Raw genomic sequence first — 25,416 nt, 5'->3', positions numbered from 1 at the left:
AGAGCGAAAGTAATGCCAACAAGTGCAATCCTGAAATCATTCAGCAACAGGAAACACTGATTTATATACAAATATACATATATATCCTACATTTTGACCTGCCGTTGCGTCATGTCAGGTGATGTTACACTTTTTGGGCAGAAATAATGAATAAGGTGATCTTTATAGACTAAAGTAATGAATACAGGTATATTTACTGGTATTTAGAGTGGGTAGTAAGATTAATAGGATGAGCATGAGCTGGTTTCACAAAACCCCGCCTCTGAATCACAAACACGCTCCTGATTGGGGGATGTGAATTCTAAGCGAGTCCTGCGATTGGTTGACTCGGTTTCCCATGGCGACATACATTGACAGCGCGAGCCGCATTTGGACGCTATGTTTTTTTTTTACGCTTAGCTTAGCATAACATGTATTAGCTATAGAGTGGACAGTGAAGTCTGTAGGGTTTTTCAGTTGGTGTAATTTCATGTAGATATTCGATGCTAACTACAACGTGAGGTAAAGGGCAATAGGTTGCTGATGTTAGCTTTGTGGAGCTAGCAGGATAGCTAACGTTATTAGCTACTGTAATATTAGCTTGCTAACCGCTAGCATTATTTTTCTTCAGTAGGGCTTGTGGAAGATCCCGCCCCTGCACACGATTGGCTAGCAGTACCCCGCTATTTTTGTTACGATTGGCTGGTGGTTTTAATGTCGCGCGCGAGCTGAGCGCTGATTGGACAGAATCTATTCGCTTGAGGATTTGTCGGAAAACGAGGGTTGAAAGAAAAATAACGCCAGGTAACATGCTAGATAATTAAACCGTAATATTTATTAATCGGGGTTTTCAGTTCTTTCTGCACGGATATTATACTTAAATTCGACTCGGTGTTCAGTTGTTAAAACGGATAAAACATGCTAGATAGATATATAAACGAGTAGAGAGTCAAGTCCGAGCTGGAGCTGGAGCTGGAGGTGGCTAGCTGAAACCTGCATTATTTAATCCTGATGAATATGTGCATTTATGTTTTATTTATTTTTCTTTAAAGAAGAATTTGTATGATATTGCATGTTTGAAGTCATTTCTAGCAATCAGATTTGTTGTAATAGTAATACCATAATTTTATACATCATTTCATTCATTCTAGCATGACAAAAACTGGGGAGAAAAACCCACCCACCTGTAAAAATGAATGAATGACTTACTTACTTAATTAATTAATGAATTAAGGAAAAAGCAAATTAATGAATTAACACCAACGCACGAGACAGGATCAGGAAAGCTAGACTCAAAACCCATTCAGCTGCTAACAAAACTGAAATTAAGGTCTTGACCTCGTTCTGAGCACTTTGTATTTAGTATTTAAAAAAAAAAGGTTTTAGACGTTATAACTTCACAAACGTGTAGAATTCTGTATAAGCATTAAAAAAAAAAAATTTAAACAGTGGTTGATTTTTATCTACACACATACTGTGTGCTTCTGTCTTTGTCCTTTTATGAAATCAGCTCCTGGGTTTAAGAACAATCGTTCTGATCACTTCAGCTTACAGGAAGTGAAGCTGGCCGACATGGACGAGCAGAGCGTCGAGGTACGGCACATGGGGTTTTAATATGGTTTCAGACATAAATGGGCTCGAGTGTACAGAGGGTAAGCATGTTTCTGAAATGTGTGTGTGTGTGTCTTTGGTGTAGAGTATAGCGGAGGTGTTTCGCTGCTTCATTTGTATGGAGAAGCTGCGGGATGCTCGTCTCTGCCCCCACTGCTCCAAACTCTGCTGCTTCAGCTGTATACGGGTGAACACACACACACACACACACACACACACACACACACACGCACATGATCAAGCCTTTGTTGAGCACAGAGACAAAATGCTAAACTCTGCATTACTCCAGAAATCAAGCCGTACCTGTTTTATCTGTTTATATATTACACAGCAGTTCAGCATGATGGAGAATTTAGCCCCCTCCCCCCCTGCTCATATATAATTAAAGCTGGATGTTAAAATAGCCTAACTACAGACATGCACTATACTATTTGGCCAAAAGTATGTGCACCCCTGCCATCACCCATATGTGCGTGTTGAACATCTCATCTCATTCCAGATTTATTTCCCCCGGTGTTTGCTGTTCTAATTCGCTCCACTCTCTCTTCTGAGAAGGCTTTAGACTAGATTTCGGGGCGTGTCTGTGGGGATTTGTGTTTATTCAGCTACAAGAGCGTTAGTGAGGTTGAGGTCAGACGCTGATGTTGGGTGAGGAGACTCCAGTTCATCTTGAAGGTGATGAGTCAGTGGGGTTGAGGTCAGGGCTCTGTGCAGGACACTCGAGTTCTTCCACCTTCTTCCAACCTGAACACACCATGTCTTCATAGAGCTTGCACTTTTTGTGCCTCTTGAGTGCCACTGAAGGGAAATTGTATTTAACACTACAGCATACAGAGACGTTCTAGACAAGTGTGTGCTTCAGACTTTGTGGAATAACCTCATATGGGTGTGATGGTCAGGGGTGCACATACTTTCGGGTGTAGAGGATATTTTTAGAAAAGCGTATTAAATTCTAAGCAAATTTCTTACAGTTGAAGCCTTGGCTCAGTTTTTGCACACAATCAGCATGTCTGAACACTAAATTAATAATTAATAGACACCTTAATTTTGACTGTGTGTGTGTGGCACAGCGCTGGCTGACGGAGCAGAGGGCACAGTGTCCACACTGCCGGTAAGTTTCACTTTCTGCGTGAAAACCAGGTGGAGATTATAAGGAGATTTGACTGGTTTGAATAGAACAAAATGTACTTTTTATTTTAAAAAACACATTTCTATTACAACTCTTGCGTGTGTGTGTGTGTTGAGGGCTCCGTTACAGCTGCGGGAGCTGGTGAACTGTCGCTGGGCCGAGGAGGTCACGCAGCAGCTGGACACACTGCAACTCTGTAATCTCTCCAAACACGAGGAGAACGACAAAGACAAGTATAAATTTTAGTATAAATTCTATAATGCATAACGAATGATGAAAAGCTAAAATGCAAGCAGGAGTTTGTTTCACGTTGGTCGTGTTCTCTCCCGTTACACAATGTGTTATTGTGTCCCAGTACTAGTGTACTCTTTTACTATACACTCAAAAGTATCTACTTTTTCTTAACACACGCACCCACAAAAGAAAGAGTACATACGTTTATTGCACGGTGTAAGTAGGCTGATTCGAGATGCAGCATCTGATATTAACTCGCCCTCCTGGAAGCTCCGCCCACTTTCCCCCATCTCACCTTATTAATCTTTTATAAACGTTTTGAGTTCATTAATGTGAAAGAAAAATCTGTGTTGTTTCACTCAGCTCACGTTAGACATGTGCGTATAGTTACTGCGAGTTAATGTCTTTATTAGTGATGCACACGTTTTTGCCCCCCCCCCCCCCCCCCCCCCCAAAAAAAAAAAAACCCACTTTATGAATAATCTTAATAGTAAGGATGATTAGAACGTGATTAGGGCTCCCGGGTGGCGCGTTAGAAAGGCTTTTGCCCTATCCTCCAGGAGTCGGAGAGTGCATAATTGACTGTCACCCTAGGTGGGAGGGGCATACTCTGTCTCCCCTGTCAATCACGGCAACACCAGCCAATCATGGGCATCTGTGAGCTCACGTATGTGGAAAAGAGGGCGATATAGCGCTGTCCTCTCTGAGTGAGTTACGATTAACTCAGATTTTATGCACATGTCAGGAATGCTTCCAGTGTTAATTGGTTTTAATTCCCAAGCGAGTGTTTTTATTTCTTTCTTTATTTAATCACACAGATGTGAAAACCACCATGAGAAGCTGAGTGTGTTCTGCTGGACTTGTAAGAAATGCATCTGTCATCAGTGTGCACTGTGGGGAGGCATGGTACAAACTTATTGTATTACTTATCTTAAGCTTACAAATACAAAGCTTTTTCCTTTGGACACTTTATTTATTTATTTTTACAAAAAATTTCTTCCAGCACGGAGGACACACGTTTAAGCCACTTGCTGAGATTTACGAGCAGCACGTCAACAAGGTCAACGAGGAGGTGGCTAAACTCAGACGCCGGCTCATGGAGCTCATCAGCCTGGTCCAGGAAGTGGTAGGTTGACTAGTGGACTGCAGATGCAAGTCTTGGACAATTATTAATTAATAACGAGTTAATACAAATTCCAGAAGCTGATAATCTTCTAAGGTGTATTGTGTATGAAACAATTTAACTTTTAAAAATGCGTCCATAATGAGAAGTATCCACTAGAGGGCACCAGAGTTCACTATTTGTTACAGCTCGGGCAGAAGGAAAGTTTTGTGTTTTTCTGTGTGACTGATTTGAAACGGTTCACCTGTGTGTGTGTGTATGTTGTTCAGGAGAAGAATGTGGAGGCGGTGCGAGGGGCGAAGGACGAGCGAGTGCGAGAGATCAGGAACGCTGTTGAGATGATGATTGCACGGTTGGACAATCAGCTCAAGAACAAACTCATCACACTCATGGGTAACTCTAATTGCAGTCTCACACGCACACAAACACACACACACACACACACACACTTCAGATGGACATTTAGATGTGTGTGTGTGTGTGAGACAGGCCAGAAGACGTCCCTCACGCAGGAGACGGAGCTGCTCGAGTCTCTGCTGCAGGAAGTGGAGCATCAGGTGGGCGGAGTCACTCCGAGTGATTTATACAACACTTTACATGATACACTATGAGAATCGTCTCATTATTTTAACGTGTTTTATTTAATGTTTTTGCTATTTAAATATTGCCCATAAAGTGTAAACGTTATTGTTTATGTAGTAAATAAATATATGATATATATATACGATGTTCCAGCTGCGCTCATGCAGTAAGAGTGAGCTGATATTGAAGAGCCCGGAGATTCTGCTCATGTTCCAGCAGGTCCACCGGAAGCCCATGCAGTCCTTCGTCACCACACCTGTACCACCTGACTTCACCAGGTAACTCACTCACTCACTCACTCACTCACACTCATTTATATATTTATTTGTGTAATTTATTTAACGGAAGATGATCACAGTGACACCGACGCGGATTTGATGCCATCGTCTCAGATGATACTCTTATTCAATTAAATTTTTTGTAGCAAGCGGAAGTGTTGGACTTGGAAACGAGTAATTTAACGAGCTATATCGAGCACATTTCTGAAATAGGTTTTATTTTTCTCAAATTTTGAAGTTTGAACGATAAAGCGGGTAAATTGAATCTTGTCTCTCCTCAGTGAGCTGGTCCCTGCTTACGACTCGAGCACTTTTGTTCTGGCAAACTTCAGGTACTTAAACTCCTGGATTTAATGTCTTTGCAGTAAAGGAAGGTGTGCGTACTTGAATTTAGTGTGTGTGTGTGTGTTCAGTACACTGAGACAGAGAGCGGACCCCGTGTACAGCCCTCCTCTCCAGGTATCGGGACTGTGCTGGAGGCTGAAGGTTTACCCTGTAAGCACTTTTTACACTCCTCCACATCTCCACTGTCGTACTGCAAATCGGTGAGCCGCTCAGGATTTAATAAGAGTGTGTGTGTGTGTGTGTGTGTGTGTGTGCGCGCGTTTCAGGACGGGAACGGCGTCGTGCGGGGAAATTACCTGTCCGTTTTCCTGGAGCTGTCGGCCGGCCTGCCCGAGACCTCCAAGTAAAGAATGATTCTTTTCATCACTACGTTGTGTACACAGGGTGTTTATCTGATCTGGTGCTATAGCTAAAAACTCAGGGACGCTAAATTTAAACGGAAGGTCGGCTCAGCCTAATTTAGCGCTTGCGGGTTGAACCTGAGCTTACCTGTGGGCAGGTATGAGTACCGCGTTGAGATGGTGCACCAGGCTTCCAACGACCCGACCAAGAACATCATCCGAGAGTTCGCGTCGGACTTTGAGGTGGGCGAGTGTTGGGGCTACAACCGCTTCTTCAGACTGGATCTGCTCGCTAGCGAGGGTTACCTCAACATGCAGACCGACACCCTCATCCTGAGGTGTGTGTCAAAGCCTTCGTTGCATGTTGTTCTGTGTGTTACGGCAAAAGTAAGACTGTGTGTGTGTGTTGTCATCCTGCAGGTATCAGGTGCGGTCTCCCACCTTCTTCCAGAAGTGCCGTGATCAGTACTGGTACATCAGCCAGCTGGAGGCGGCGCAGTCCAGCTACATCCAAGATATCAACACTCTGAAGGAGGTGAGCGCAGGAAACACACACACACACACTGCACACACTGTCTATGTGTTGTTAAATGTGTGTGTTTGGATCAGAGGATGGACATTCAGCATTACCGGCGGCAGAATTCTCGCAGCTCGTCCCCTCCGGATCACCGCATGTGCCCTCCCACGTCCACCACCGGCGCCGCTGCCCCGTCGGGCCGAGACTCCCGCCCCGGGAAGATCGCTACAATGGAGGATGGGTTGCTGGTGAACGGAGACCAGACGAAAGAGGAGGAGGAAGAGGAGGAAGAGGAAAAGACTCAGCATGAGGACTCGAACGTAAGAAAAGATTCTGTGGCAGAGATGGAGGTTAATCTGGAATGTGGGCGTGTCTTTGACTCCATATTTGGAAGTCGTTAATAGGAAGAAGAAAGTCACTGATATTTATATGCACAGTTACTTTTAAGGGCAGGGTGCTACTCATCTAAATGGCTTTTAGACACGTCTACAGGTGGGCGGACACACCCTACTTCCTGATTTTATTGACCTTTATTCCCACACAGATGTTTATTAAATCACATGGCTACTACTGAGGCACTAAAAACTGCCCTGCTTAGATTTGGTTCTAGAAGTTCTACATAATTATTCATGTTAGTCACCGACAATCACCGGTCCTCGGTTCTATAACATGCCGGAAATAAAGCGGACGAATCCGCGTCTCGGCGCAAAGACGGTCGCTCCAGCAAACCCGGCTCGCTGACGTTCCATCCAAACACGTCGCGTGAAGTCTGTTCAAAACGAGACAATAACCATGTCCCGCACCCAAAAATAGCAACTGCAGATGGGGTGATGAATCAAACCTAATGACACGTGAGACACCAGCAATTAATCTCTGTCGAGATGGAGAGGAGAGGAGCAGAGCTGCATCTCTCTCAGCAGGATATCTCGTCCTGTCCTCAACATCTTCAACTAAACAGTCGTGCAAGAGATCGGGGGATGGGGAGGGGATAACGGGGTTAACGTTTGAGAGGGAAAAAAGATAAAAATAGATGAATGTCTAAAAGAAGAACAGAAGGATGGAGTAGGGCCAAACTTTTTTTTGTGTCTTTCTTTTCTTTTTTTATCAGCGGATGTAAGGGGCAGCAATGTAGTAAATACCAGTTTAATATTTCCGATTTATTTCTATTTATTTATCCACAGTTTTTTTTTTTTTTTTTTTTTTTTACATTTTGTGTAGGTATTTATATGAATATTTATTTAGCCATGTTTTTTCTTACCACCATTTTACATTCTTAACTTAAAGCCCTGGAGCTGAATCCCAAATGGTTGTCAGTTCACTGTGTATGTGCCCTACGTAGGGTATAATATAAAGGCACGGTGTGCCCTACCTAGTGCCCTTTCTGCATATTGTAGAGCTACATTTAAAAGTATGTGACAAAGAAGCACGACTTTGTGATTGTGTTATTTCTTTTAATGTTGCTGACAATGAAAGTATTGACACCCCCTTTTCCCTTTTATCTCATGTTTCCTGTAACCATGTGCGTGATGTTAGGAGCTGTCTGACGGTGACCTGGAGGTGGACTGTCTGACCGGAGACGAGGACGTGAACCCTCTGGACGGCAGCAGCACGTCCGGCAGCTCCACGGCCACCAGCAACACGGAGGAGAACGACATCGACGAGGAGAACATGTGAGTGACGTGTTCATCACTCTAGCCTTCTTTTACATTTCGTCTTCTAGCAGTGCGGCTAGCTAACTATGCCGTTTAACATGTGATGGCTGAAGCACAACATCTGGCAGCACTGTGAAGTCAAACGTTTCCTCCCCTCCTGACTTACTAAAGAGGTTCTAATAATTATAATTCTAAAAAAAAATGGTTGAATCGACAAATGATCAATCCCAACAAGCTGGGATTGTCTGCAGTGTTTGCAGGTTGAATTCGGCAAAGAAACATCACAAAGCTTCTCCCTTCCTCCCTCGAGCAAGGAGTTGTGGGTAATATTAGCTGAAAAAGTGTCCACGACTGCACACTTTGAAAATCCGGGTACCTTTGGGATCCTCATTTCAACATGGCACCATTAGGGACGCGTTAATTCTCATCTCGAACACTATTTAGTACGGATAGTAGATGAATTGGGACGCAGCACGGCTCCAGTGTACCGAACCTGAGAGCTGAACACAGTGAGTGACGGCTGAACTGAAAGTGACCTCACGCGTGACATGCAGACGGTTGAGCCTGTGCTGGAGTGCTGGCATTTAGGAGTGAGTAGGTGGGACTAATTCAGCCTGAAAGGGCAGCTTTACCCAGAATTCATCTCTTCTGCACTCTGTCTAATAAAAGCACAGCTTCTCTCACTGAGCTGAAAGCACTGTGTGTGTGTGTGTGTGTGTGTGTGTGTGTGTGTGTGTGTGTGTGTGTGTGTGCGCGCACACTGAAAAAGCGTTTGAGTATTTGTAGTGAGATGTCACAGTGGTGCTCCTGCCGCGAGCTTACACCACACACACACACACACACACACACACACACACACACACACACACACACAAAAAACGCTCTCAAAACCAGATGAGACATGAGTCATCAGAGCTCCTGTGTCCAAATGCCTCATCCTCTCCCTGTTTTTCTGTCTCTCTCTCTCACACACACTTCTACAGTCACGCTCACATCAACACACTCTCTCGTTCACCCACACACATTTTTTTCTTTTTGCTCTCAGCCGGTTGATTTTGCTGCAGGACACACACACACACACACACACACACACACACACACACACTGTGAGGTTTCTGACTGAAGCATTTACACTGACACGATCCCGCTCTGCACGCTTTACTTTTGAAAAACGAGTGGCCGGTTCGGTTTAAACGCAGCGCCCCAGGGCCTCAGGGTCGGCCGTTGCGATCAGGAGACGAGATGCTAGTGACAGAAGCTCTCCAGCACTGGAGAAGTTCACGTCCATGTTTCACCACATCTGCTCCACTCTGTTACGGAGAGCGTGTGAAAGATAATGTGAATATTTAAAACATCTCCACTACAAACAGTAAGATTCTTTACGCCATAATACGCCATGAGATGTCGGTTCTACGGTCAGCATGCTGTCCCCGTGACCATGTGGGTGTGTTCTGGGTTTTTTCAGTTCCCTCACACCTCGGAAAAACATGTCTGTAGGCGTATCAGTGACTCCAGATTGCCCCTGTATCTGTGAATGTGTTTCCCGACTCTCACACCTAGTGTTCCCGGGATAGACTCCAGATTCACTGAGACCCTGACCATGACAGACTGAAGTGTGTAGGTCAACACCCAGCCACCCGACTCGGTATTAGCGGCCATCTTCTGTGCGTTATTCCTCTTAAATATGATCAGAGAGAGAGGGAGAGTGATTTCAAATAATAAATTTGCTGAACAACAGAAAAGTGTTGGCTCTACCCACCAGGTCCGGAGAGAATGACGTGGAGTACAGCGGAAACTTGGACCTGGAGGAAGGAGAAATTCCTGATGATGTTATTGGAGCCACAGGTGATCACCTCTATATTCCTCAGCACAGTTTGGCATCAATCTGGAACTCAGGAAGGGGGTGGGGCCTAAAGTCTGAAGGTGGAGATGTTTTTTTTGTTGTTGTTGTTATATATATGTTAAGTGATTGGGATGATAGAATTTTCAATTCGTAGTTATTCTGCTGTTTTATAAAAATGTTTAATTGATGTTACCGAGAGGAAATGATGATGGAGGCCGTAAGCTTCCATTTTCTGACTGGTCGGCACTGAGCCGAGCATCTCCCCCTGCTGCTCAGGAGGCTCCAGCGCAGGAATCCGGGGTTCGAGGAGGAGCGCAGCAGGAGCCACGGCCAGTCTGCTGGAGATCGACCCGGTCATCCTGATCCAGCTCCTGGACCTGAAAGAGCACAGCCATGTGGAGTCTCTGTGGGGAATCCAGCCCCGGCCGCCCGCCTCGCTGATCCCCAGCCAAGGTAACCCAACCTTTTTAATAAGCTCCTTTTACCCTCACCTTATAATTACAGCTCGGAGAGTGCGTGAGCCCACGAAGCTATCGTAGATCATCGACTGACCTGTGCACGCTGTGATTATTAACCACTAAATCGCTAAACACACCGGGAAGAATGTGACGCCGTTCTTTATTCCCTCGAAATTAGGAAGCTGTTTAAATCTAGAGATAAAAACGCACTAGTTCGGTTGCTTTAACTGAATTCCCTAAACACATCGTGTGTTTGTGCAGCGGCCTTGGTTTCGGCCCGTAAAGAGCGAGAGCGTCGTTCTCAGGCTGTGCGCCGCTCTGCCCCGGACTCGGCCGTCCTGACCCGACTCAAGGCCCAGATGGCAGAGGTTCGCAGCAAGATGGCAGATGTGAAGGGGCAGCTGGAGGCCCGTGCCGGCGTCTCTGATGCTCGTGTCACTCCTCTGTGCTCGGTTCTGGATCACAATGCCTCAACCGACCCGGAAACGGCAGCAAGACGCAAACCACGAGAACTGGACCTGCTGTTTAAAGCTCCCGGGACGAACAGACACGGCCGGCACGGTATGGAATAAACCACACGGTAATTTATTACAGAGATAGCTCCTGTTAACTCCTTTAAAATACTTCAGCATGACTCAGAAGTGTGTGTGTGTAATAGGTGGCAAGAAAGCTGTCTCTCCCAAGCAGGAAGTGGGAGGAGCGGTGGGAGGAGTCTCTCTGCGCCGGCGTGGTGATGCTGTTGAGAAAGAGCTGAGAGGAGCAGCAGGAGACGCTCTCGAACCATCATTGTGCCCTAGAGAGGGCCCCTCCACTGCAGAGAGTCAGTGTAAAAGCAGTGGCCTCATCTCAAATCAGTGCTGCGCCCTAAACTCGTGCCACTCCTAGTGTTTTTGATTTTGTTGTTTTTATTGTGTTTAGGTTCGGTGAAAGCTCAGAGTGCGCGCGCGTCCCCTCCGTCTGTCCCCAGTTCCTCTGAGAACCGGCCCAAACTGGACGAGTCTCTGTACGGAGCTGCGGGGAGCGACATTTTCGACTTGCCCGTCCTGAGTACCGCGCCTCCTGCAGGCAGCAAACAGCGCAGGACCACCTGCAGCACGTAAGGTTTATTACACCACACTTTTAGCAGCGTCCCCAAACACACCACCTGTTCACTACGTAGGGCTTCAAATCCTCAAATGCTCCAGTGCATTATGGGTATTCTAGTGGAAATAGTATGCAGCTTTTGATGCTGTAGGTCCGTGATTAAATGAGTGAGTGTGTGACAGTAGAGCTCTTAATGTGCACTCCAGATGGCTGTTACCTTCACACATACATGATTACTGCAGAGTGAAGACACACACACACACACACACACACACACACACACACACACGCTGTTCCTCTCCGGCTGTGTTTCAGTGCTGCGCTGCTGACCGATACATCGTTAGATTTCGAGCATGACTGCTCCGGAGACATCCACCAATCACTGCTGAGTCTCACAGAGCCGCCATCTTCCTCCTCATGCCCTGAAGAAGGTGATACACCTATATCTCTCTCTCACACACACACACACACACACACACCCCTGCAGGAGGCATGAATGTGCTCACTACAACAAAAAACCAAACATAACAAAAATGCTTCTGTGGTTTGTTATACTTGGAAACGCCAGATTTTATGCTGGATTGCACTGATGACCGTTTGTGTGCACGTGTGTGTGTGTGTGTGTGTGTGTGTGTGTGTGTGTGTGCGCGCTCACACATCAGGGTTGCTGTGTCAGAAGCCGTCTACGCACCTGTTGCCAGGTATGAGCAGTGACAGTGAGGTGGAGTGTGATACAGAGTATGAAAATGAGGACGAGGCTGGAGTTCTGGAGGATGGAGAAGTTCTCTCACTGCCCTGCTCAGGTTCTTATCCCATCTCACTCACACACACACAATCTTATGGTTCCATTTGGAGATTTTAACATCCTGCGGTGTATTTAGTGCTTATTAAAGGATTTACATTTTTATTTATTTATTTATTTATTTATTTATTTATTTATTTATTTATTTAGAAGAGCAGCTAATGCCGGATGATCTGAGCTTTGTGACTGGGGATACCACTGAGAGGTGATCAGCAGACTCCAGACCAAAGAGAGGGTGTGTCGTGTGTGTGTGTGTGTGTGTGTGTGTGGGCGTGTCGTGTAAAGTTACATTTGCATAAGGATACAGTATTTAGAAATGGAAAACTTATATATTACTGAGATGTGCATTCCGTTATGTGACCAAGGCGTGCGTGTGTGTGCGCGCGTGTACGTGTGTGCGCGCGTGTTTTTTTCTTTCTTATAGTTGTTTAGCTTGAGAAAGAAAGGTCAATATGAATATTTAATTAAGGACTATAATACTGATTCTAAACCACTGTATGTTTTTTGCACGTTTAAACGACTGAAGTTTATCAGATGGCGTTTTATTTTTTTCAAGAGGTAAATTGATACATGATAAAAGCTTAAAGGAGCATTTTGGCCAAAAAAACCTAAATGTACACCCTGTCCCATTCCAAATATACTCTCCACCTACCAGACTTTAAGCCACGCCCCCTCGATGAGTATGTGATTGTAATTTGCTCTTTATGTGTGTCATACAGCGGGACGTTTAATGTTAAATTAATTGATCGTCTCAAACATTTAATCCAAGGCTGAATTTGTTCCTGAGTGATTTTTAAGGTCTGAGGATTTTGGCACAATCAGTAAAAGCTGCTGCACTTCTTCTTATCATCCCCTATTTATATTTTTGATTATTTTCCAGTTAGAGATGAATTTTAATGCCAGTTGGACATTATGAACACTACTCCCTGTGATTATTTCCTCTCAAGCGTGCTCTTATTTCCTAAACTGGGAGATGGGAAGTGTTTCTTTTGTGCACGGCGTCCTCCTCCAGCAGGGGGGGCTTTCCCAAGAGAGCATGTTTTAAACACACATACACACACCGGGTACGTGCTGATGCTGTTACCCTGTTATCATTTGTAAGCCATGTTTAAGACCTTAAATACCCCTCACCGGTGTCTCATCTGAGATTCACCTTCGTCACTTGGAGGCAGATGTTTATCTGACTCTCTACACATTTCTTTAAGAAGGTGCTTGTCTTTTAAAAAAAAAAAAAAACGTTCACAATGACAATATTATGTGTAAAATATCATGGTGTATCGTATTACCAATTATCAGCACGTATCTGGTTCCACAGTTCACGCTCTCACATTCGGTTCATTTTTTATTTTAGGTCTTTTTTTTTTTCGTTTCATTTTGGTTGTCTGTACACTGCAATATTTTCTTTCTATGTCCTAATAAATACTTTATGTAAAAGGTTGCATTGTGTGTGTATGCATGTTTATTTCCTTTTTAGATTTTAACATCTGTTTTTTTTCACTCTAATCTTCCCCTGTTCACTCCAAACTCACTTAGACTTAAAATAATCAGACGGTGCTAATAAATGTTTGTGACACGCGTGTTTTCTTTCTTTATTTTTAGTTCTAAAGTTTTTTTTTAAAACTACTTTTTCAGAAGGAAGGATTTGTACTTGTGTGTCTGTGATGGTGTATTAGATACCACAGAAAACCTCCAGGAACTACTTTTTACTGCATCGCTCCAAAGTTTATGAGAACAGATTTAAGAATTATTCCTCCCGTCTGAGACACTTTGCGTTGAATTTATGTTTTATCTTTGTATTATTCTGTAGTTTATTAAGAAAAAACGAAGTAAAATAATAACAATAATAGGGTCTCCAGCGTTGTGATAATTCTGCCTTTATAAGTTTGTTTGGAGTAAACTGGATTTCTGTTCTTTTTTTAGTACAGGGAAATGAGTTTACATTCATAATCTCTCTCTCTCTCTCTCTCTCTCTCTCACTCACTCATACACACACTCACTACAGATACAGTGCAGAGAGATTAGAGTGGAAAAACACTAAACTTGATTGCACTGTGCTTGCTTTTCTCTCTTTACGGCTATTTGCCTGCGTCTACAGCTCCACGTTGTAGGTTTTCTTGCGTTACTTTGCTTGTGTGCATGTACATTTTCACTGTCGTGGTGTTTCTAATCTGAGCCTGAACAGAACCCCTGACCCATTCCCATAAGTGGAGTACAGTACATGTGTCCTGATTACACCTGCACTTCTCTCTTCTCTCAAACGCTTTCTGCAGTTACGTTCCCTTTATAAAGGGCACGTCTCAATCTGGAGATGTTTGCCTTGTGTGCGCTCCACTGCGAGCTTGTGTCTTTGCCACAGCCACACTGCTGATGTAAATGATGTATTTATGTAATACACAAAGAAATAAAGAGTTTGATCAAAGCTTGACTGGCTGGTGCATTTTATCTGTAAATGGGACATTGTGTGTTTATAGTGTGTTTCCCCATTGTGTGTTTGTGTGCATTTGTGTGTGTGTGTGTGTGAGAGAGAGAGAGAGAGAGAGAGAGAGAGAGAGAGAGAGAGAGAGAGAGATCTGTGCCAGCTTTAGTGAGACTTGGCCTCAGTTCTGTTTTTGTGGAAGGCTGAATGTTGGCATTGTGTTTGTCCTCATCACGTCTGCTCTGTGTGTTTCTCCTGTCCTCTGGCCACACACACACACGGTTAGAGAAGGCGGTGTCCTGTCCATCATGATGCTTGCTCCCAGCAATTTGTGTTCTTTTCCGTCTTTCTTTTCACTAACACCAGCTGTCGTGTCCTTATAGAAACTAGACACACACATTTTGTAGTGAAGCTCAATGCTCTGACCATCATCTAAAAAACAAACAAACAAAAAAAACAGCTCTTTTGTTTTTGTTTGTCCCACTCTTTATGAGATTCCTTTTTTCATATTGGCTCTGTGTTTTACTTTATTTTAAAAATTCACAGGAAAATGACAGAAAATCACATGAATGTGGACCGCAGTTTGTTTCATTGGCGCTTAAAATACCCGACTGGCTGAGAGGTAGGCGTTCTTACATCACAACACTTCTAATGTGGGTCACATCAGACAGACAGATAGATGGATAGATAGATAAATAGATGGGGAGAAATGTGGGATCTTAATCAAAATATTTCACTCGTACTTTTAAAACGCTGCTGGTTATATTATAGAATAGTGTTGCACTGTAACCATGACAACACGCATCAATAAGTAGTATCCAGGAAGTACTGCATTGGACGTGCAGGTGGCTGGGCGATGACGTCACTGCGTGGTTAATTACTGCCTCCCCACGGTGTGTACGCGCGCGACTTTCAACACCAACTCTCAGGTAACATCCTCCATGAACTAATCACAACAGCGTCGCGCTTTCCGCATTTTAGAAGCGGAAAATGAAAGCCAAGTAAATCTATTTGTTAGCATTTAGCATTATTTTGAGTTCAATTCGGAATCTGGAGGATAATACACAGCTTTTGTAGAGAGTCGGTTCTATCCGAGTTGTGATTTGATCACGTGAATCATAAACCGCTAATTAGGTTCGGTTCACTCTGTGCGAATTTCCTCACCTACTGAGTGAAAATGTCAGAATTCATTTCGATAATAAATATGACACTGGAGTCCAAACTCTAAGACAGAGAGAGAGAGAGAGAGAGAGAGAGAATTAGATATTTTAAAGAAATCTTTTCCGTCTGCTCCTTCAGCTAACTGGAGCTAATTTGCACAAAATGGCCGCCGAGCCGCTGTTTCCTACAGAGCTGCTGTTTAGAAAGATTTAAACATTGTGCGGTGTGTTTATTATATTATATTACATTACATTACATTACATTAGTATGGTGATGACCTGTTGATAAAATCGTCGTTGCTGTCAGGGTTTTCAGACCTTTTCAGGGGAAAAGAGCAAATTCAGGCTGTAAATCGCCATATGACGTCCCGTCCTAATTTGCATGTTCATTTGCATAATCAGTACATCTTCAACGTTTTCAATTAGGTAAAGTGGAAGAAGCTTAGAGCAGCATGGCAAATCACCAGGATGTGAAATTATTTACCGGTCAGTTATATGGAGATTTGTTATTTTAAATTATTTATTTGTTTATTATTTTACACACCAGATGCCCCCCCCCCCCCCCCCCCCCCCCCCCATCATAATCATTGTTGCATTGATAAATTTCATGTCATTGCTGTTTAAATTGATTCATCAACCCAAATTGCTTGATTGTTTTTGTGGTGTTTTATGATAAAAGTTTATATCTCATCACATATGGATACTGACATTTCGTAACGTAACGTGACGTTAACGCATGCTTGGTGGATTGAATTGCACTACGTTAACATTAACGCATGCGTGGTTAAACGCATCCATGATCGCTTCTGTAAGGTATGTATTGTTTTTATGGACACACCCACCTGATCCGCCGTATATGGTATTCAAGCCACAATGGAATAGAACCAGTGTTATTTCCATATATGGAGTGAAAGACACACCTTCTGAGCAGCGCTGTTTTTCTGACAGTTGTATTGGTGGGAAATGAGCAGAACGCTTAAGTTCCCTGGGTTCTTGTTTGTGATTAGGGGAAAAGAAAACACCAGTGAAACTGTTCTGCCGGATTTGGGTTCTAACCTTTTTCATTCATTTCTCATCCCTTCATCTTCAGTTCTTCATCAGTTCAGTATCAGCCGCAGAGACACAGAACCCCACGGCGTGGTGGTGTTCAGCTCACAGCTTGTGTGTTCCTGTTTCAATGAAGTGCACTTTAGCAAGTCTCTAAAGCTTCAGAAGCACTTACGCATCACAAATATTTCCATTAATAACTCGGGAACAATGAAAGTTTTATGTAACCTTGACGAGAGCGCCTCGGCTCGACGGCTCGCTTTACAATCCCAGCCGAGCAGCTCTTCGTTCTGTGTTGGTCATGTGACCTGTGCTTTTATTCCTGCTATAGCGCAAACAAAGCAGAAAAGGACATCGCTGACGTCATGTCTCGGCCTTTTGCGCTACTTTTGATATTTCTTTTCTTTAAAAATCCGTACTGAGGCCACATCGGAGCTAAACTGAGCCCCTTAGCACAATCTCACTTACTCAGAGCTGACTGAACTCTTATGTTCAGTTTCATTTATTTGTCAAAGTCACTAACTGGGTGAAGTAAAGGAAAATCAGTTTAAAAAAAATATATTAAGGGAACATCTAAAGAGTTCTATAACTACAGTGTCTCGAGTCTTAATGGCGCCACACAACAAAACGTGAACGTACAAGGTTAAAAAAAATCAGTTAATGTGTTCCGTGTGATAAAGAACAACCTCTTTCTGTAACAAAAGGTTAATAACTCGGCCATGTGTCGTTGAAACTAGTGAGCAGAGGCTCTGAGATTGCAGTGGGTTTATAATCAGACGCTCAGAAACGGAGACCGGGCCGTTTCCTAAATGTATTCTGGATTTCGAAACGTCCAGAACCCCGTATCTAAGCCAGCTCTCTCTTTAGGACCCATTTTCTCATAGTTTAGTTTTAATGTTGTGAGATTATGAGTGTGTGGTTTGATTAAAAGGCAACATGTTTAATTAAACCGTCCTGCTGCATCACCAGGCCATGACATGTGCACACAAAGGAGTGTAATTACACCTCCTGGCATACACACACACACACACACACACACACACACACACACACACACACACACACACACACATACAGCCATCAGCTTCCTGGGTGTAAGGGATATGAACACGTGTGTAAACACTCGCGTTCATAAAGTTTCATTGTTTATAAACTGTGAAATTGCTTCATGAAGATGATTAATGAACTCCATAATGTCTGCATTCTGCGCTGTGTGTAATTACGGGGCCAAGCACTGAAGGTGTTGTTATTCTACATTTTCTTCTTACTATTCTTCTGCTGCCGCTGCTTCTTCTTCTGGCTAGGGTGTCTATGGCAGACCGTAGAACCATCTGGTGAAAAGTTGTGAAATTAAGAACACTGATTTGGGAGGGTCTAAGGAACAGTCTGATCAAATTTTGGCCAAGTGCTGCCAACGCTTTAAAGTCACCATCTGTCAAAATTTAGCCTAATTTGGAAGAATTTGGTATGTTTATGGTCATAACATTTGAACCGCGTGTGCAAAATGTAAAAGTGACTTCAATTTCCGCCTAATTTGATTTTCAGTCATCTTGGATTTTGTCAAAAACTGTTTTTTCTTTGGTACTCCTCCTACAAATTTTGTCCAATCATCACCACGTTTGGCACACATCATCTTCAGAGGAAGCCTCACAAAACCTATCAAAAGGATTTTCAATACTCCAAATGGTTTGCCCGTAACGGGGAGAGAAACAGGATGCGAGTTTATATCTCAGCAACGACTTTGTGCACAGATGCAAACATTGGTAGGCATCTTCAGGGCCATGCCCTGAGTCTATGCAACAGATTTCGTGACATCACCACCTACTGATCAGAAGTTACAATGACATGCTGAAAATGCTTATGTCTAACAGTCATTTTTGCTACTCAAATTTCTTTCAGTCGTCACCAAATTCGGGTGGAGATGGGGAGGTCCCGACTGATGAGAAATAATAAATACCTTTTTTATGTTTCTAAATTGCAAGAAGAAAAAAAAAAGGTTTCAGGTCAGAGCAGCAACGCCACCCTGATGCCCGTTTGTTCATCTAGACCGCAGCACTGTCTGCAGTCAAATCATACACATCATGAGTGAAACCACACACCGCTTTTGAATCCCTTCGCCTTACGTTATGGCTCTGCTTTCCTGTGAGTGCTTAGGCAACAACTGTAGAGTCTGTGATTGTGTGGCTCCTTGAGTCTGAGTGTGTGCCCCCCCCCCCCCCCCCTCCCAAAAAAAAATGCTGCTTGCACCTATTATTATTATTATTATTATTATTATTGTTGTTATTGTTATTATTATGTACACTACAAATCGTGAACAAGCCTGAGTGTGTTAAACTCTTGAAACTGTATTAGATCTCATCTTAAGCCTTTTCATTCTCACGTCTCCGTTTTAAAGGTTTTAAAAGTTACGTGTGTAAGATTGTTTGTAGATGTGGAATAATCACGTTATTTTAAAGATCCTGTATACAGCAGCGTTGTGGTGTAGAATGTGCGGTTGATTTCAGTGCTTTCTTTATTTCAGGATTTTTAAAAATTATTTAAAAATCTTTTATTTATTTTTAGGCCTGGAACACAGTCCGCCCCGCCTACAGCCAGAAGTGATCTGCATAACCCCGCCTCCATTCCCCTGAGGTTCTGACATGATCCTGACTGCTCCGTACTCCACACTGAGAACACCGGAGGGTCCCTCTGCAGGAAGTAGACTCCGGTTTGGGACACGCCCTTCCCGACTCACACTTACTGCAGGTTAGTGCTGCGAGCAGATAATAACGATATCGCGATCAATTATATCACAGTACGCTTTTCTGAGATATTGTGGATATTTATTTATTGAAAGCAGCTGACATTAAAGTTTTTTTATTTTTACAAAAATTTTTTTTCTCTTTTCCGTATTAAATATTTTTTTATTCTTTTTTTTTTATAAATAAAATGTGTATTTTTAAAATATAAAAAAGTATATAAATGTATTAATAATAAACAAATGTAATATTTACAGTACTATATCGCTTGCAGTTTGTCAGCAAGCGTGAATATTGTGATGCGTCTCGTGTTTGTGTAATCAGCGTGATATTTTTGTAAATTTAGAGACTAATGAATACAAACGTGTGATTTATAAACTAGCGATTATGATCTTTAAGACGTTTTGTTGTTTTTTTTTTTCAGAGAAATTAAACTTGGTAAAATTTACAAAGTACTATTAATTTTAATAAGTCATGTAATTACTTAACTAATTGATTCAGTTCTTTACAACGAGCAATTGGCTGATCAGTTGATTTGCGTTAATTAGTTCATTAGCGTTAGTGTTTAATGTTATTATAGCGATATGGAAATGAAGAACGAACACCTCTCTCTCTAGTTCATGAAGTAATTAGTGATTATTAAATGTGAAATATAAAAACACTCAATGCTTTTAGGCGTAGTCATAAAGCTTTATGAATGTGGTGTAGAGCGTTATGTTGTCTTTACGTGATGTTCAGATGCTTTATTCTTAAATAACCCTCTGAAATCTAATCACAAATCTAATCCTCGGCGTCTGATTGCACTAATCAATCAGCCGATTAAAATCAGAAGCTGAGCGGACTTGGTCTGATATTTTATGTGATCAGATCCGTGAACTTTATCTTCAGATCGTTGTTTCTTTTCAGTAATAAGTCACACACAAGCAACACACACTTCTTACACTCTTTATACATGATAGTCACCAGATATACATATTTATAATAAATACTACATTAGCACAGAACACACACGCACGCACGCACGCACGCACACACACACGCACACACGCACACACAGTTTCACTATTTACTGTGAGCTAAATTTGAGGGATGAGGGACGGGGAGTCTCGGGTCTGCAGGTTACTGAGGTTTCTGGAGGAGACGGTGCCGATGTGGCGCTGATTAGACACAGATTAGACGCCAAACTGATGGCGTTTCTTCACCAGGACAGAAGAGAAGGCATAACTCATCGTGTTCGTCATCCAGTAACCGAGCAGGAAACGGAAAACAGAACGCTCCTAGACGTGTGATGATGACCGTGAGGGTGTGTGTGTGGGTGTGTGTGTGTTTTAAAGGCTAACGTCTTTAACGAGTCTCTAATAGAGTCAGTTTTACTTAAACAACTGAACACCTTCCACAGGTCACGCTTTCTCATGCAGACAGCAGGACGTCTAAAGGTCTAGACGTCGTCTCACGTCGTCCGTTTGCTCAGGGTCCTGATCAAACATTTCAGTCTTACACAGATTTAAAGGTGCAGTTCGGCAAAAAAAAAACCCCAAAACAACAAAACTCCAAATCTGTGGAGACGAGCTCGCTGTGTGAAGTTTGCTTTTTTTTTTTTTTTAGCTTTTTTGAGGCGACTGTTGCTAACAGGACGTCTGTCATCCAAAATCTTCACCGATAAATCCTGTATATTGTGTTTACACATTCAAGTTAAACATGGAACTTCATCATCTTGGTTTTTTTTGTTTTTTTACAGTTAACTCTCCGAGGGGCGGGGTTATACCGGACCGCACTGAGGCAATGAATGATTTTGGTCGTCCAAGATGGCAGCCCTCTTAAATAACATTCCAGTTAGAGGATAAAGCTGCAAAAAAAACCCCAAAGATTTTGACTAGTCGAATATTCATGAGAAGTAATCGATTAATCAGCTTAAATCTATAAATAAAAACCGCTTGTAAAAGAGAACAGCTATAACATATCACTTGCTTGATTTGGTCAGTAGTAGAATGTAAAACACAAGGGACGACTTGTTGCACTGCTGACGTTCTCCTCTAGAGCATATCTAATCTAATTATTATTCCTGTTACAGGAGTTTACGTTATTTTAGTTTTGTGAGATCAGGGTTTACACTCTTCTCTCGAGTTCTTTTTTACAATCGGTCTCACTTTTAAAGAATAGAGCGTTTGTGTTAAAGCTCACATGAGATTGATATGAACTGTTTTTCTGCTTTCGCTTGGGTTTCGGACTGAAACCTGAAGCGTTCATGTGGTGTAATAGTAGCTGCAGTGCTGCTGCCCCCTACAGCTACACTACGGTATTACATTCTACACACCAATAGAGGCCAACGCGCTCTGGGCTTCCTGCTGTTGTTTACATAAACGACTTGTTAGACATAAAGTCCACACCGATGAGTAGTATTGATTATTCAGATTCATCGCTGCAGCACGAGCTCCGTTGTCGAGCCACACAGCTAGAGATTTCACGCAACCTTCATGACTTCCTAGCTCCTTCCTCTTCGTAGCTAAAAAAGCAGACTTCTTTACACACAGCGAACACGTCTCGGCTTTAAGAGTGACGACAGACGCCGTGGACGTTTCGGTTTAGTCCAGACTGCTCCTTTAACGGAATCCAGTGATGAGCGTCGTGAACTCGTGGGAGAATCTTTGCTCTGCAGCTCCGAGAGTCTCATGGCTTCAGTACGTTCATTATTGCTTACAGGAAGTAAAAGCAGAGGTGAAGATCACAGACGAGGCAAAACACAGTGAGAGAGACAGGAAGTGAGGGGTGAGACGAGCAGGAGCGCGCCGTCACTAAGAAGTGCCGAGGCTCAGGATCCCTGAACATGGAGGAGGAAGCCTTCAGACACTTCTTTCCGGGGTATGTGTGTGTGTTCGTTCATGGCACGTCCTCCTTTTCGGATAATTTCAAGTAGTTTTCTTTAGGGTTAGACGTAGAGGGACATCATGGCTGGAGAGTTACACAGGTCAGAGTGTGTGTCCGAGACCTAACTATCGCACTAATAAGACGGACAGAGTCATTCATACACACGCACACACATAGCCACGCCCACAAAAATACATATATACATGTTATTTTACTACAATTCTGTTAAATATATTTGTGCCCCTTGAGAGGTAAATCAGGGAAGGAGGGAAAGAGAATGAACACTTGCGCACTTCATGTGCACTTCAGGACGAGACGCAGAACCTCAGAGCGCCGCTTTTCACTTCAAGGCGTCGCCCCATCCAGGTAGAGACGCCGTGACGCGCAGGCGAGGACGTCATGTCGCTCAGGCTCAGGAGACTTTCAACGAAATAAAAACCTAAAAGTGACGAATGTTTTCAGTGTGAATACATTCCAGAGTCTGAGCAAAAACAAATGGTGTGTGTGTGTAGATCTGAGGAGGATCCGTGGACGTTCTTCCTCGGTGTTGCTTCGTTACCAGCTCCTGGAGGAACTGGGGATCAGGTTTGAGCTCAGCGGCATGGCTGAAGAAGAAGAAGAAGATGATGATGATGATGCGAGTGCAGAAGGTTTCACAGAGGCTTCCTCTTGTCTTGTCAGAAGGAAACACTGGCTTTTTGCAGCATGATAATGGATGACCTCTTGGAATCATGGGTAATGTCTTGGGCTGTCAGAGTGAGTGGATTTGTGTGTGTGTGTGTGTGTGTGTGTGTGGAGGAAGTTCTAGTAGCATATTTTCCACTAAAAGTCCACTAAATATCTCAACCTTTAAATTGTTATGGAATCAGTTTGGCTGTTGATAAAATGTCCACAACGTCCTGTTACGCCTCTGAGACGTGTGTGTGTGTTTGTGCATATCAACACGTTTAAATCCTCACATCGTGTCTCCATAACATTATTTCTATACAGTTTCATAAAGTCTGTATTAAAATGAAATGAAACTTTATGATGCCTTCTAGCATACAGACTCTGCCTTCCAGTTTTAAGCCACGCCCCTTTAGCCAAACAACTCTGACTAACAAGATGCCACTCTGTACAAGGCAGTCTCTCTCACACACACACACTCGCACTCACACTCGGCTATACAGCCTTTCTTTGGTCTCGATGTCATTATAAACACACTGAGTGTTTGATACTGCATCTCTACCGACATTTCTGTAAAGAACCATCCGGCGATAATTGCTCAGCTGAACAAAAATAAAATGGCGGGTATATTTTAGACAAAAATCTGATGTTTCCATCATGTTACGTCCTGATGGATCAGGTTTGGGCCAAACGACGGCAAATAGTTCAGTCTGTAGGAAGTTTAAGAAGAACCTCCATCGGTTACTGAAAGTCATAAACCACCGTTTCATTTAATTCCGTGTTCGTCGCCATTATTTCCTTATAAACTACGTTTCAGTCCATTTATTTGATATCTAATCAAACTGGTGTACGGTCATGTCCTTATTCTCAGTCAAAAGGCTTTAATCTCAGATCCAAACGAAATGAAGAGGTGTAAAGGTTCGAAAACGCTGCGGACCCGTACAGAGCCTTTGCAGAACACAGCGGAGAAAGTAAAGAACGCGGAACCTTCAGACGAACGTCTGAGGAACCCTTTTCTAAGAGTGTGTACGCTGACCGGTTTGTGTAGTGCAGTATTAGGTTTTAAACAGAACTTTTAATTACATGGTGTTTGATGAACGTCCTTTATGAACCTGGCGTAAACGGCAGAAATGACGCCGGGTCTGAAGAGAAATCGGCTGAAACGTCAGAATCATGGCGGATTCTGTAAATGAGAGTCAGACGCAGCAATAAATAATAAAATGGCAGACAGTTCGGTCCTGGTGAAGAATACTCTACATCCTCTGGTCTAACTAATTTCTCCCTCAGGTCTGTGTGTGTGTGTGTGTGTGTGTGTGTGTGTGTGTGTGTGTGTGTGTGTGTGTGTGTGTGTGTGTGTGAGAGAGAGAGAGAGAGAGAGATCTATGTCTTGGCTCAGTCGGGCTAACTCCAGGTCAGGGGAAAGGTGTAGCGTGTGTGTAAAATGTGTGTATTAGGCATTAATGTGAACGTGGTGTGTGTGTGTGAGAGAGTGATAAAGGGGTTATGTGAGGTGAGGGGTTTAGATGGCGTATTCGCGTGTTAAGCGTGGAAGGGCGACTCCGGGGCGGGTCTCGGCGTGGCGCAGTGGCTCAGGTACTCGAGGCTTGGAGCTCAGGATACCGCGGCACTCGGCCCTCTTTCGGATGCGCCACTTTTCCTCCATCCTGCGCTCCAGCTCTTCGTCCATCTTCCTCTTTCTTCGTCCCTGCTGAGGGAACAGAGCTGCCGCTTCCACCCAGCGTCCACTGCAGGATGGGACCTGAGGTTTGGGACACAGCCGACGCCCTCCTCCTCCTCCCCTTAGGCCCAGGTCTGACGTACTGGGAGTGGGACAGAAGCAGCCGCCAGCCGTGAGCGTGAGATCGGGCCCTGTGGTGCTCAGGCTCGTCCTGTCCGTGAAGGAGTCGGTGCGCTCTTCGTAGGCCAGATCAGCGGGAGCTGAGCACTGCTGTAGAGGCCAGCCGCTGCGCGCTTTTCCTCCGTTCTCCCCTCCGCCATCCTGACACACCAACTCGCCCTGCATCGCCTCCTCCTCCTCTTCCTCTTCTTCTTCCACTTCCTCGTCAGGGTCCACCTCTTCTTCTTCCTGCTGCTCGTCGGATGGGGGTGGAGCTCGCGGGTCCCTGAGGAACACCACAATGACGGTGATGTTGTCGCTGGAGCCGGCGTCGCGCGCCGAGGCCACCAGTTTGTGCGCCACCATGGCCGTGTCTCCGTTATTCTCTTGCAGGTGATCGGAGACGACACGCACCGCCTCCTCTGGGCACACCGTGTCGTAAAAACCATCACACGCCAGGATCAGGTAATCCTCAGTGCCATCCAGAGGAAACAACGCGTGATCAGCGTCGCCGCAGATGTACGGCTTGTGCTCCGAGTCTCCTACACACACACACACACACACACACACACACACACACACACACACACACACACACACACACATCAGATTTTATACTAATATATTCCACTGGTTTAAAGGTCAGACCGTTCCCCAATCAAAGAAAAACTTTGACGGAGACTAAACGGTCTAGGAACAAGAAGTCCAGC

General features: G+C 43.8%; 2 protein-coding genes and 1 long non-coding RNA gene across 8 annotated transcripts in view; 2 read left to right on the top strand and 1 right to left on the bottom strand.

The window, feature by feature from the left end:
* The first annotated feature begins 340 nt into the window (after positions 1-340).
* trim37 (tripartite motif containing 37) lies at positions 341-13,415 on the top strand. 5 transcript variants are annotated; one of them, XM_017489829.3, is made up of 26 exons: positions 341-501; positions 614-783; positions 1,490-1,572; positions 1,676-1,777; positions 2,661-2,701; positions 2,836-2,952; positions 3,772-3,859; positions 3,957-4,079; positions 4,346-4,469; positions 4,566-4,633; positions 4,812-4,936; positions 5,218-5,268; positions 5,350-5,431; positions 5,548-5,624; positions 5,781-5,960; positions 6,043-6,157; positions 6,232-6,459; positions 7,673-7,809; positions 9,554-9,714; positions 9,911-10,087; positions 10,354-10,653; positions 10,751-10,918; positions 11,011-11,188; positions 11,491-11,606; positions 11,838-11,978; positions 12,128-13,415. In XM_017489829.3, exons 3-26 carry the CDS (start codon positions 1,552-1,554, stop codon positions 12,184-12,186), a joined length of 2,979 nt encoding a protein of 992 aa, XP_017345318.2. In that variant the 5' UTR covers positions 341-501; positions 614-783; positions 1,490-1,551; the 3' UTR covers positions 12,187-13,415. The 5 variants fall into 5 exon arrangements, with proteins under 5 accessions (XP_017345318.2, XP_053542831.1, XP_053542830.1 ...); XM_053686856.1 differs by having other exon boundaries at positions 611-783; positions 9,554-9,636; XM_053686855.1 differs by having other exon boundaries at positions 611-783; positions 10,751-10,912.
* A 1,819-nt stretch (positions 13,416-15,234) lies between these two features.
* On the top strand, positions 15,235-22,551 carry LOC108277258 (uncharacterized). 2 transcript variants are annotated; one of them, XR_008398100.1, is made up of 4 exons: positions 15,235-15,322; positions 19,163-19,345; positions 22,039-22,197; positions 22,453-22,551. It is a non-coding gene; the product is annotated as an uncharacterized LOC108277258 (long non-coding RNA). The 2 variants fall into 2 exon arrangements; XR_001815092.3 differs by lacking the exon at positions 22,453-22,551 and adding an exon at positions 22,263-22,350.
* The window catches only part of ppm1e (protein phosphatase, Mg2+/Mn2+ dependent, 1E), a 39,494-nt gene continuing 34,347 nt past the window's right edge, over positions 20,270-25,416 (bottom strand). Inside the window, exon 7 of the mRNA XM_017489833.3 lies at positions 20,270-25,248. Coding sequence (XP_017345322.1) covers positions 24,389-25,248 — 860 coding nt within the window. The 3' untranslated portion in view covers positions 20,270-24,388. The remainder of the gene's footprint in view (positions 25,249-25,416) is intronic.

The sequence above is a fragment of the Ictalurus punctatus genome, chromosome 16 (assembly GCF_001660625.3).
Source record: "Ictalurus punctatus breed USDA103 chromosome 16, Coco_2.0, whole genome shotgun sequence".
NCBI classification, from domain to species: Eukaryota; Metazoa; Chordata; class Actinopteri; order Siluriformes; family Ictaluridae; genus Ictalurus; species Ictalurus punctatus.
Note: the sequence above shows the minus strand (reverse complement) of the source record. Positions and strands in the feature narration are given on the sequence as shown.